The sequence below is a fragment of the Triticum dicoccoides genome, chromosome 4A (assembly GCF_002162155.2).
Source record: "Triticum dicoccoides isolate Atlit2015 ecotype Zavitan chromosome 4A, WEW_v2.0, whole genome shotgun sequence".
In the NCBI taxonomy this organism is placed as follows: Eukaryota; Viridiplantae; Streptophyta; class Magnoliopsida; order Poales; family Poaceae; genus Triticum; species Triticum dicoccoides.
In genome coordinates this window covers 580,960,904-580,974,996 of record NC_041386.1, presented here as the reverse complement: position 1 = coordinate 580,974,996, position 14,093 = coordinate 580,960,904, and the positions used below count along the sequence as shown (strand labels likewise).

The following is a 14,093-nucleotide window of genomic DNA, read 5'->3' as shown; positions in this document are numbered from 1 at the left end:
TGTCGACGGTTGTGTTGATTGGGCTTGTTATCGTCGACATGTCACATGTGTAGTTAGGCATGCCATTTTATTAAACGAACAGTAATCTTTTTAGCACAAACGAACAGTACTTAATTAGTCTTAGGCATACAATCCCCGGCTGATCCTGTGTGACCTTACTCATATCTTTGCTAGTTGGTCTTCTTTGTAAATAACGGCGTACATATCATTTTCCTCGGTTCCTCCTGCCCCCAAGAAAGTTAGGGTTCCTCTGCCTCTAGCCGGCGCCGCCACCGGTCCGCCTCGTCTCTGATGGCCTTATGGCCATGGGCGTGATGGATCATGCCTTTTTGCCGGTGGGGGGACTCTTTTTTTTTTACGTTTTTTTAAGTTTTGTTAGGGTTTGTGTCCTGCTGAGGAAGACGAGACAACGGCAACTCCCTGAAGATGGAATAAGGTTCTCCTCGCCTAACCCCATCCCGGTGGCACGTCTAGCATCGTCGGTCGGTGCGTGGATGTTTGTCTCCGGTTTGTTCGTCACATTTGTGTGTCTTTCAGTTGGATCGTCCTTTCGATCTAAACTACTCCTTATCGGCGGCGGTTGTTGTTCCGGTGCGTTGGTCCTATAAGGCCTTAGCACGATCGATTCCTAATTGTCTACTATAACAAGGTTTGTCTGGCTCCGGCGAGGGAGGGACAATGACGGTGGCGCGCCTTCGGCTCACTTCAATACTGGTAGCCGTTGATGGGTGGTCTATAAATCTAAATGTAATTTTTATTATTTCTAGCTTTCGTTGTACTGCCATGATTAAAGATAAATAAATTAGATTTTTTTAGAAAAAAAGTCTTCTCTATAAATAAGCAAGATTCACATAAAAATACGAAACTTTTACGAGACAAAAACTACACTTCAACTCTTCTCTATAAATAATAAGGAAGACTCTCGTGAAATGCCCTTTTTCTCTACCAGACGAAAAAATACTTCAAACAGTGATCCCGATCCGCTCCTATAGTATAGTCAACTTGCAGTCCTATATGTGCACTGTACGTACTTTGGTCCTGAAAGATCGTGCCTCCTCTGCATAAGCCCAGTTGCCACCCAGCAGTTCGATCGCCGCGGCAGCAATTCGGAATCAAATAAAGCTTACGTACTAGCAAGCTAGTTTCCACGTCCAGTTGCAATTATTTAAGAATCAAAGACGAAGCATCACGAAGCAGGCCGGCCGGCCGGCCGGCTTTGGAAATTTGGTTTGGTGAGATCGGAGGGAGGCGGTCAACCTGATGCGATCCTCGCTTCATCTGATGGCTACGTACGCCCTCCGCCTAGCCCCGGATAAACAAACCAACCTCCCCCATCTCGCTTGTTTAATCCGGGCGGGCAGACCTCACATCTCGCGCTGGCATCAGCCGCTAAAACCTACGCTCTCCGCTTCAAAACGTACGTAATCCCCATTTGCATCATCGCCGCATGTGATAATAACAGTACATTTTTATCCTTTGTGGCCGTCGATCTGTCATGTGGGTTTAATTTTCCTTGCTGTTCTTGGAAGACACTTCCCGGGTTTTGTTCTCGCCGCCGCAAGTGGCCTCCGGCTTACCGCGGCCGCCTGCTCCGATCGATCACATGATTATCCTGATGCTATCGTCTGGTCTCCGATTAAGCTCCCCTTAGAAACACTCAACTAATCGTACTGTATATATTTCGCCGTAGAGTGCAATTTAAGGACCAATAATTCGTGTTAACGCTGATGGCCGGCGACCAGCTAGCTTGCTTCTTCAGGTCGGCCGATAACAGTTCAGCTCAGGAATTATTAGCGAAGGAACGCATCGTTACTGTCGTAAACAGCACAGCAAAACCCACAACTAGATTACGGTGGTTGCCGATTGTTAATTAAGGAGGGAAAAAATGGCTTGTGTGAATCATTGGGATGATTGACTATTCATGAACTGAGTAGACATCTACAAATTGTTTTGATCAACAGGCTGGAGGCTGCGTGCGTCAGTCTACCAATTTTTTTATACATTTCAGCTCACCAAGCGTGTATAATTTGTTAAGTGGTGGCTCATAGATTATCTGTCTTGCCTTGATTGGAGGAGCTACTATGGCACTCCATTTAAAACAACTACACAATTCCAAATCAGTGTCATTGGTTTAGAATTGCACATGGAGCTATAATCATAGAGTATCGGCCTTGTAGATCGATCTATTTTATAGATATGCATCTAGTTGATGTTGTAGAGGAGACTAGGACCCATTAGAAAACACATTTGATAGTAAATGAATTTGCTCCTCTCTACTCCCTTTGTTAGACTTTAAATGTGCTTGGCATTGGACCTAGTTGTTTGTAGTATCATTCTTTTCGAAAGGAGGTTGCACCCCATCTCTGGCGTTAGTCGGAGCACACAAGCATTGTTGTAATGTACTTCACCGTCCAAAAAGTTCATGCAAGCACAATTTTCAAGTTTTAACTTAAGCAGTGATATACTATTCTCTAGGTTTGCTTATCACATCAGGTCAAAAGACATAGTTGATGAACAGGTCAATATTCTTGTATGGGTGGATGGATGTTACCAGCGGCGAATCCAAGGGGCAGGCTTGGATGGGCTCAAGCCTGCCCTCTGAAATTAAAATCTAGCCTATCCCAGCCCATCTCGGCCCAGTTTCAGCCCATCATAACCCAGTTTCAGCCCGTGTACTGAAGTTGAGCCTGCCCTTCAAATTCATCCTAGATTCGCTACTGGATGTTACCACGTACTTGCACATACCCCACCCCCTTTTTAACACATATTGTGTATTAGGTTTCATTAGGATATTTAAAACAATAGTTGTTAAAGGCTTGCCCTAACATAGCGCAACATGCATTGTATTTTGAAACGGACAGAATACCAACAAGCAACCCATCAGATTCTCGCCAATTCTCGCTTCTAGTTTGTGAGTTTCCTTCCCTGGAAAGCCAACAGTTGAACATGGTGGCATATCCATGATTTTGTCGATGCTGATGTCACATTTTACAAGGATGGGTCAATGTTCTGGTGCAAAATTCACAAATCCAACAGAAGAAGTTAAAGGTTTGGCAAAAGCACAAAATAAATAGTTCAATAAGATCTCATAGCATCATAAATCTAACACACGGATTTGAGATCGCCAAAAGCACAATCTAGATAGTTCTAGGAAGGCCTCGGGTGAATGGAGCGTTATCAAATAGATCGAGCACCCCCATTCATTAAGAACATACGCTACTTTATTTTCATGTTTTCGGAACCCTTCACTACGCCACGATCACTTGCTTTCAAGAAGGAGACTCATTGCATAGATTTTACTTCCTGTAATAATCTTATAAGTAGTAATAAACAATAACACAACTGGTCGTTGCCCTTTCCCAATTGCTACTTAGCAGTCGACTATGGAAAACACTCTTATGGACATCTTAGATAGTTAGGCAATGAAAATAGCATTGATTTAATTTGGTAATCGATTCTTCTAGAAGTTAAAACTTATACCTTTGGAATCACATTTTATTCTATGAATATCGTTATCCAAGAACTATGAAGGGGATATAACATGATTTTACACCTTATGGTAAAATTCATTTGTGCCTTGATTGTACTTCCACTCTTTTTACAAATTGCTGCAAATTTAGTCTGGGTCATCCAAACAACCAACCATATTTTGCAAATCCATGCGATTTTTTTGAAATTATACTATTTAACAAATACGACAACTCGATTGTACATTTTACTTTCCGTTCCGTAATTTTTAAAGCTTGTGCTCCACTGAGCTGCTTGGGCCCTAATGATACAATCGAGAGTATCTTTTGAACGAAAGGCAAATTTGACAATATCAAATATAACTTGATAATCCGCCCTTGTGTTTGAAAGACGTAATTAGTTTTAAAATATAGGATGCCTTGATAAATATGCTCTCATTAGACGGCTGATACTTCGGAGTTTTTGCATATAAAAGCAACACACTCATATATACTATTCTTGATGTGGAAAGTAAAACAGTCATATTACTGTTTTGCTGATGTGATTAAGGAGAGCCATCACCTTTATTCATTTGGGGCGCTTGTCAACACTACGCCGGAGCTGACACCGTACCTACGGGGTCCTGGCGAGCATGAGATTTTTTCAAAAAAAAGAAAATTGCGAGGTGTTGAGGTTGAGAATTTGATTGTGGATAAGCCTAAACTTTACTGTAGTTATTGTTATCCTAAAGCGGTAGTAAAGTAGTAGTATTATTGGCGCCTAATTTCTCAATCAGCTGAAACTATGCTGATGTTCATTCAAACAGTGCACGCCACGACAGGAAGCAATAAATACACGGTCATAACTCATAACATATGTTGGGTGCGGGTCTCCGCAGCAGTGGTTCCACTCTATTTCTTCCAAGAAGATTCCGATAATGGAATTTCTTTGGGGTCTCTCCGGATGGATGTCAGCTGAATATTGTGGTGAACGGAGAGGAATATATTCCCTCGCCCGGCTAGAGACGGGGCGTAGCACAGGACGAGATGTTGATTGTGGCAGGGGAAGCGGGACCGGAGGCGGTGGCGTAGCATGGTGCAAAGCTACGTAGCAGTACAAGAGCTAGCGTCTACTGACGGCTATAGTTTCTGGAACAGAAGAGGATTGAACGACGTGCGTACGTACGTCCCCAAGCCTCCAAGTTCCAATGCCTAGCCGGCCATTGCATTTGCATGGGTGGTCCGTCGCGAAAATAAATAAGATGCACTCGGTGCATGGATGGCGAGTGGTCACGCCGGCTATGGTAGAGCGAGCTGGCTGCGGCCATGGTCTAGTACGTAGCACGTAGCCAGCGTATCCGGATTATTATGCTAAGCAAAGCGCCGATCGGCGGCGTGTGCCTACGGTTTACACGCCGGCTTAAATAGGGCTCAAGGTGCTAAATTTAGCAATCTACGCCGGGGCGATTTTGATGCCGGCGACGTAGATAGACGGCGGTGAGAGACGCACCACCCTAGACCTAGTAAATAAACTAGCAGCCGCGGCTGCCGGTGCAACGCATATGCATCGGTCGGTCGGTCGGTCGATGGCCGCGGGCGAGCAGGGAGAGACCAATAATGCCGGTGCGGGCGCGGCGGACGGACCACAGGCTGGCGCCTGGTCCACGTCCACTGCGGCTGCCTTGCCTCCACTTCCACGCCCTGCTGCTGCTGCTGCTGCGAGTCCGGCCCATGCCGGCCGGACACGTATCGGCCATGTAACCGCCTCCCCGCGCGCGTCGTGTAAAGCGCCCCGTACGTGGAGCCGCTCCGTGCGCACCACCCCGCCCGCCCATGTGACGTGACGCACCGGCGGATGCGGATAGGCGCCATGGGGGGGAAGGGAAGGGGAGAGAATCCGCGCTACGCCACATGCGCAGTAGGCCGTTGCGGCGGGTGCCGTCATCCACGTTCGCTGCTCGTCCCGATGCCGATGCCGATGCCAGCCAGGGGCGCAAACTGACGGCGTCGCGAGCCATTTTGGTGGTTTCGCGGCTGGCTGGCGCGGCGCCACGCCACGTGAGGCCGGCCGCCGCGGTGACCGCGACGGGGACGTGAGCGCGAGCGCGGGTGGCGCGCCTTTGCTGCGGCGCTTTTCCTGCTTGCTCTCTGCTGCGGATGGCGGATGTCAGGGCCTCGTGCGTGCCCTGCCCTGCCCCCCGTGCCGCCGTACGGCCGGCCCGGGGGAGGTAGGCCTACTCCCTCCGTGGGGGTCCTCCGCCTGGCGTGGGGGTCGGGAGCCGGGGGGCGCCTGCGCTACGTGCACTGCGCTGCTTGCACCTTGGCCGCTCGTTCAATTAAGTAAGTCGATGCGAGAAAGTTGCCGCTACGAACAAACTCAGATGCGCCCATGATGACTACGATTACAAACTACAACATGGAACGGCTTCTCTTAGGCCATGTCTGGATTGTCGTGTTTCTATCGAATAGTACATATGTAAAAAAATATACACGCCTCCGACCGCTGGTTTCGTTTCCATCCGGAAATCAGCGGTACAAAAAAAAAACGCTTGTAAATTTGACACCTTCCCATACACCGCATCCAAGCGCAGCCTTAAGATATCTCTTGACGCAATCGTCAACGCAGATCTCGCTTGTATAGACGCTTAAGAAAATGTTTCTTCCGATCAACCGTTTGAGCGTCAACTAATTCCGAACAGAATGCAGTCATAAAATCATCTGTCTCAATGCTAGACGCTTGTTATAGAAAACTTGCTTCTGCAATGCTTGTCTTATCTTGCGTGGTGAAGAAAAGCACGAGCACCCGGTTCCTCTTCTTGCGCCGAGCTGCACCTGGCGCGAGGATTCGACAGCCTAACTGCTCGTCGATCAGGAAATTGATCTGGCGGCCGAAATCACTATTCTAACCCTTAGAACAGCCTAATTAATAAGGCTAATTAATTATGTCCAAAGAGGGCAACAACGTCATGGTCATTGGCATTTCAATGATGGGCAGCAACGTCAGCGCCTTCGGTGTTTCTTATCTGGTCCGCAATGCTAGCTAGCTCGGCGTTTTTTCTTTGATCAGAAACGCTAGCTACCTCGGTGTTTCTATGTTGGGCAGAAACGCCGCGGGCTGTGGCGTTGCTAAAAGGGTCAGGTCATGAAATACTTCACGTCGAGTTCATTTTGTGACAAAGTTTGTTTAAAGGGTCAGAATAGTGAAAAAGGCCTGATCCGACACCCTTGGCTAGCACCCCGCATTGGACACACTCTAAGGTACCATTAACATCAGGTCAACTGAAATACCGGTGATGTAATTTTTTTCGGAAAAAACTTCGAGTCTATTCATCAGTTGTTAAAGTAGTATGAAGAACACTACAAGTAAAAATTACATCAAGGTATTTGGACCAACTAGAAGGGACTACAACCACTGAAGCGAGGTAAAAGCGTGCCGCTGTCATCGGCCCTCTCTCGCCGGAGCATCCTCTAAAACCTCCACCACTCTTCTTCTACCCTACATCTTGTCGCATTGGCCCTGGCTATGGGCTGCTCCTGACTCGGCCTCTTATCTTCGCCTCGCCTCCCATTCTTCTTTGAAAACAAATGACTTACAACGGCTTCGACGCCACTTGCCAATAGCAAACGTGTTCAAGAAAAATGCAGCAACGTATTTTATTTATTTGGTTATTTGTAGCGGAATTCGAACTGCACATACGTATAACACGATGACCTCAAGGTCCACCGATTTGGTCCATTGATTATATACGGCCAAATTCCTCTCCAAAAGGAGGATCGGCTCGCATCACCAAGTATCCAATGTATTCAGTCACTCAAACGGATATGCATGAGCCGGCACGACTGGTTCGCGCCGCGCGTACCACACGAGCGGGCGGGTGGGCGTAGCGATTACCCGGTCCGTGTTCCCGTACAGTCACGCACAGGGCGCGCCACCGGAGCGATTTTTCACTCCTCCCCGCCACACTTCCTCTGTTGTGGTTGTACGGCGGAAATTATTCCCCCGGCTCGGGCGGTGCACCGTGGACCGGGCGCGGGCCCCACCCGGGCAGCAGCTCTGGTCCACGAAGACTCGTGGTATCCCCGCGGTGACCCCCCACAGGGAAGAAGCACATGGCGCTGCCTCCGCGATAAGGTTTACTACCAGGCCTCGTGAACCTACCAGGATCGACTGCACGAATCGTGAGGCCTGCGTGGGATCCGCCCGTGGCCCACGGCAGCTCAGCCGTCTCTGAAAGTCTGGTGGCCCACGGCAACTGTACGCGCGCGGGGTGGAAAATGATAATGCGCGCCAGAAGAATAATAAATAAACAGAAATACAGTAAGGTTTTCTTTCAGAAAGAATAGAGAAAAATAAGTGGGAGTCGGGGTCCAATCCGGTATACCCCATCCCTGCTACGTTTTCTGTACCGCCGGGTCCAGTGTGCCGACTTGTGGCTTTTGACAAATATGTGCAGCAAACACAACTGATGATCTGTTTAGATCAATCACTATTTCGGTGTTTATTTAGGCCTGTTGTGTATTTTGGGGTTTGGTTAGTGGTGACCTGATTGGTTCTGTTTTATGAGTTTTATAATGGTGGAATGGATATTGCTAGATTTGACTATGAGGTCATTTCTGTTCTGCCTAAATTACCGATGCAGAAACAGACCTATGTGCTTGATTAATTTGCCTTTTAAATTATTTTGCCAAGGTAGTTGATGACTGGGCTATATCTGTAGCCAAGAAAGTGATTTCCTCGGTCCATACCACATCTGTGAAGGGGATGCTTATTATGGACGGAGTGGTTCTCTTGCATGAAATTCTACACGAGGTTAAATCGTAGAAGAAAATTGGTCTAGCGTTTAAAGTTGATTTTGAGAAAGTGTACGATAAAATTATTTGTGATTTTTTGCAAAGTGTTATGGCTATTTTGTGGGATTTGTTGAAAATGCCTTGTGGATGTGAAGCTCACAACTGAGCATGGTAGATTTGTTTGGACTCTTACTAAGAGTGTTAATTTTACCGTTAGCTCTATGTGCAATGTTATAAGGCTAGCGAGGGTCTTTGTCATATTAGTTTTGGGCAAGTCGATTATCTGAGCCATTAGATAGGATCCAATGGTCATCTTTCTTTCTTCTTCCTCCAGGTTTTTCTCTCTTTCAACTATTTCTTCTCCCACAAAATTGAGCCAACTTATATAGTATAGCTATTGCGAAAAAATGAATTAGCACCAAAGAGTGGTTGATATATCATGAAAATAAGGAGTTTTCTTGCAAAGGAAAAAAACATTGAGAGAAACAAGGGAGGTGCAATGGCAATTACAACAATGCTATTTAAAAAAAGGTTGCCTTATCTTAGTCAAGAGATGATCTCTTCGTGGAGAAGATAAGACAATTATACATGTTGTGGTACTAGTTGTCATATTTAGCTATATATTTTTCAATATTAATTTTAATCAACCCACATATCTAGGAGCATGCAAGCATTAATAGTTAGACTTAACACCAAGAGATAGTGTGTCTTTCTTAATAACATGTGTGGCATAAGTACACGATCTAAAAGACTTGAGTCGATGATAATTTGTCCTCCAAAAAGAATACATTTGTGAGAGATAGAACACAAGAACTCCGATCACATTGATCAATGATCTGCATGTGAAAATGGTCTCCAGCGGATTAGAATGACATAGCGCGTATTTAACAAGATATGGTCAATGACAAAATAATAGTCACTGTACAAGATGAATGACATAGCTAAACTGACGCGGAGCATCCCATGGTCATCACCATGCACACACCGCCAACTCAAGTGGGTCCTAATGTTATTTGCTTTCTCTAGTTTGCTTGTTGGATCTAACGGTTCTTTTGTATTAACTTGAGTTATGAGTGGATATTGGTGGTGAATATTGCTGACTTGTGCCTACCTCTTTTTATGCCCCCTCCCCGGTTTTCCCCTTCTACTCATCGTTTTGTTACTTGAATCCACCTCCAATCATGAAGATTGACCATCCCTATGGCTTGACCCGTATCATAACCGTGTGTCGCATTAGCTATGTACGTGTCATGCGAGACAAAATCATGTAGATAGGTCAAAATGTTGGTTGTTAGATTCGGTCATCGATAGACAAGTTAGGGCATCTTTGATTCACATGATTCTAGAAACACATGAAATGAAAAAGATTGCAAAGTTACGCCCATTTGAATCATGCACGGTTTTTGGTTTGGTTGCATCGCCGGAAAAACGTGGATCCTTTTCATGAGGTTTTCAGTGGACACTAGAATTCCTTGGAATGAATACAAATGAATCCTTGGCAAATATTTGTGTTGGATTCAATCCTACAAACTAAACGACCAGCACGGAAAAAGAATCCCCAAGGATTAAAAGACTCCTTCGATTCAAAGAGGCCCTCAACAGTGCAATACCTTCAAAGTCTTGGAATCCATTTTTCCCATGAGCACTGCAAGCCACAGAGAGGGCCACACGGCCGCAGCGCACGGAGAAGGAGTCAGACGTAGCAGAGCCCCCATCCCGCATAGCATTTTTATTTAATTTGCGGGGATTTCTGGGGTGGTGGGCGCAAGATTTGTAACTGGATGGCGAAGTTTGTCTGGTGATAAAGATGGGCGCGACGAATCCGTCCATCGATCCAACGCTGTGCGCGTGTTGGCCCGGGGCCCCGCCCGCCAGCGACCCACCACTCCACCCAGACCCAGATGCCTTCCCCCTCCCATCACCCGATGCCGTCTCGCAATCTCCCCCCTCCCCTTCCCCTACAACTACTACTACTCGCTCCCGCTGCCGCTCGCTCGCTCGCTGCTTTGCTCTCTCTCCTTCTTCTTCCTCCTTCTTCCTCCCCCACCCCCCGCCCCCCGACCCTGGATCCAAATCCCGACCCTCCCCAGAACCGGAACCGAGGCAAGCAAAAGCTTGGCGCAATTATTGGCCGGAGATAGGTAGAGAGGCGAGGCAGCTCGCTCGCGGTGAGGCGAGATCATGAAGCGCGAGTACCAGGACGCCGGCGGGAGCGGTGGCGGGGGCGGCATGGGCTCGTCTGAGGACAAGATGATGGTGTCGGCGGCGGCGGGGGAGGGGGAGGAGGTGGACGAGCTGCTGGCGGCGCTCGGGTACAAGGTGCGGGCCTCCGACATGGCGGACGTGGCGCAGAAGCTGGAGCAGCTGGAGATGGCCATGGGGATGGGCGGCGTGGGCGCCGGCGCCGCCCCCGACGACAGCTTCGCCACCCACCTCGCCACGGACACCGTGCACTACAACCCCACCGACCTCTCCTCCTGGGTCGAGAGCATGCTGTCGGAGCTCAACGCGCCGCCGCCGCCCCTCCCGCCCGCCCCGCAGCAGCTCAACGCCTCCACCTCCTCCACCGTCACGGGCGGTGGGTACTTCGATCTCCCGCCCTCGGTTGACTCCTCCTGCAGCACCTACGCCCTGCGGCCGATCCCCTCCCCGGCCGGCGCCGTCGGGCCGGCCGACCTGTCCGCCGACTCCGTGCGGGACCCCAAGCGGATGCGCACTGGCGGGAGCAGCACCTCGTCGTCGTCATCCTCCTCGTCCTCTCTCGGTGGGGGCGCCAGGAGCTCTGTGGTGGAGGCTGCTCCGCCGGTCGCGGCCGGGGCCAACGCGCCCGCGCTGCCGGTCGTCGTGGTCGACACGCAGGAGGCCGGGATTCGGCTGGTGCACGCGCTGCTGGCCTGCGCGGAGGCCGTGCAGCAGGAGAACTTCTCTGCCGCGGAGGCGCTGGTGAAGCAGATACCCTTGCTGGCCGCGTCCCAGGGCGGCGCGATGCGCAAGGTCGCCGCCTACTTCGGCGAGGCCCTCGCCCGCCGCGTCTTCCGCTTCCGCCCGCAGCCGGACAGCTCCCTCCTCGACGCCGCCTTCGCCGACCTCCTCCACGCGCACTTCTACGAGTCCTGCCCCTACCTCAAGTTCGCCCACTTCACCGCCAACCAGGCCATCCTGGAGGCCTTCGCCGGCTGCCGCCGCGTGCACGTCGTCGACTTCGGCATCAAGCAGGGGATGCAGTGGCCCGCCCTCCTCCAGGCCCTCGCGCTCCGTCCCGGCGGCCCTCCCTCGTTCCGCCTCACCGGCGTCGGCCCCCCGCAGCCGGACGAGACCGACGCCTTGCAGCAGGTGGGCTGGAAGCTCGCCCAGTTCGCGCACACCATCCGCGTCGACTTCCAGTACCGCGGCCTCGTCGCCGCCACGCTCGCGGACCTGGAGCCGTTCATGCTGCAGCCGGAGGGCGAGGAGGACCCGAACGAGGAGCCCGAGGTAATCGCCGTCAACTCGGTCTTCGAGATGCACCGGCTGCTCGCGCAGCCCGGCGCCCTGGAGAAGGTCCTGGGCACCGTGCGCGCCGTGCGGCCGAGGATCGTCACCGTGGTGGAGCAGGAGGCCAACCACAACTCCGGCACATTCCTGGACCGCTTCACCGAGTCTCTGCACTACTACTCCACCATGTTCGATTCCCTCGAGGGCGGCAGCTCCGGCGGCCCATCCGAAGTCTCATCGGGGGCTGCCGCTGCTCCTGCCGCCGCCGGCACGGACCAGGTCATGTCCGAGGTGTACCTCGGCCGGCAGATCTGCAACGTGGTGGCCTGCGAGGGGGCGGAGCGCACAGAGCGCCACGAGACGCTGGGGCAGTGGCGGAACCGGCTGGGCAACGCCGGGTTCGAGACCGTGCACCTGGGCTCCAATGCCTACAAGCAGGCGAGCACGCTGCTGGCCCTATTCGCCGGCGGCGACGGGTACAAGGTGGAGGAGAAGGAGGGCTGCCTGACTCTCGGGTGGCACACGCGCCCGCTGATCGCCACCTCGGCATGGCGCCTGGCCGCGCCGTGATCGCGAGTTTTGAACGCTGTAAGTACACATCGTGAGCATGGAGGACAACACAACCCCGGCGGCCGCCCCGGCTCTCCGGCGCACGCACGCACGCACCTCTGAAGAAGAAGCTAAATGTCATGTCAGTAAACGCTGAATTGCAGCGACCGGCTACGATCGATGGGGCTACGGGTGGTTCCGTCCGTCCGGCGTGAAGAGGTGGACGGACGACGAACTCCGAGCCGACCACCGGCATGTAGTAATGTAATCGCTTCTTCGTTCCCAGTTCTCCCGCACCTCCATGATCACCCGTAAAACTCCTCCTAAGCCCCATTATTACTACTACTACTATTATGTTTAAATGTCTATTATTGCTATGTGTAATTCCTCCAATCGCTCATATCAAAATAAGCGCGGGCCGGACTTTGTTAGCAGCTCCTATGAGAATGAATTTTGTACGCAAGCCACATCCAAAATTGGGCTGACCTTTGTTCTGTTCCGTTCTTGATCAGTGGTATAAGCTTGTATGTTCATGGCGTTCACTGCTCTTATGAACATGATGGCTTTGCAATTGCTGACCGTCTGACTTGGGGACTTGGTGGTGTGCCATGGGAAGAGATTCACATCACGGATTAGATTAGCCTGCCTTTGCCGTCTTTGAGAGCTTGCCGAACGAAGTTTCCCGATCTAGGAATTGCTGCAAATGATGCGGCGTGTTGGAAACATCTCGTGTAGTTTCCCCTGCTGTGCCGGGCTGGCTGTGCGGTCACCCCGCCGCTGGCTGTTTCTCATCTAAAAATGAACCTGCACGTTAGTTGGAGAGGCGCATCACCTCCCACCAATCGGTCAAGGGTTCGGCCCTGCTGCCGTAGCAATCAGTTGATCAAGCCGAATACTGTTTCTGTACAACGGCCCGTCTGAATGCCGCACGGCCACAGCAATCAGTTCCATGATCACAGCTTTACACTGCACCAACCACTGCTGATCGGTGCTGCGAAGCCATAACAAAAGATACTTGAATACTACTGTATACTGCACTGCCTAGCGCGCTGTACAATACTTGCTGTAAATACCACTGTCTGCACTGTAAATGGTCACGACTACTCTGTAGTGGGGGTAAGTGGTCTGTTAACCCCAGCGCATAATAAGCATGAGCAGCGGCGTTGAGGGTCGGGGAACAGCAACTTTTGATGGATGGGATTGGCGCAGAGGCGGGAGGAGCAGGGGAAGCCTGAGAGGCCACTGCTGGATGGAGTGGCGCGGCACAGTGGGGCGCATTGCCACTTCTGTTGATGATTTCTCCCTCTGCACAGTGGCCAGCGTGGCCGGCCTATCGAAACTCACCGCGCCGCGCGGTAAAATGTTCGTCCGTTGGGCGGGTGGGGCTGAGCTCCAGCACAGAGAACATTTACCCCGCGTGCATCACCGCCAGCCAGCCAGCCAGCCGCGTCGTGCCTGGTGTACCCACGGCCTCTGACTGCGGTAAAAAAACAAACAAGGCGGTGTAGAGTATGTATGGGCCGTGGAGATCTGCCGTGCGTGGCCGCAAATCCCCCCACCGGTGACGTCGGGCCTGCGAGCTTTTTATTTAACCGGGCCCGAGGCGAGGCCCGCGGCCAATGGGAGGCCGCGGTAGAAGTTTGGGCGGGGGGAAAGGGGGGGGAGGTGGGCGGCAGCAACAGCTGTCCAATCGGGATCAGGTGGGCGTGTCAGGGAGATGATGGTGGTGGGCCCCGGCCGTCGGCCTCTGCCCCTCCCTGTCGATCCCAGTCACACGCACAGCTAGCTAGCCATGGCGCTACCGGCAGCTCTGGGCCTCTGACTCCTCCCCTG

General features: G+C 51.3%; 1 protein-coding gene across 1 annotated transcript; it reads left to right on the top strand.

Annotated features, from left to right (window-relative positions):
* The first annotated feature begins 10,225 nt into the window (after positions 1–10,225).
* On the top strand, positions 10,226–12,802 carry LOC119286923 (DELLA protein RHT-1). Its single transcript, XM_037566393.1, has one exon. It carries the CDS (start codon positions 10,419–10,421, stop codon positions 12,279–12,281), a length of 1,863 nt encoding a protein of 620 aa, XP_037422290.1. The 5' UTR covers positions 10,226–10,418; the 3' UTR covers positions 12,282–12,802.
* Positions 12,803–14,093: the final 1,291 nt, after the last annotated feature.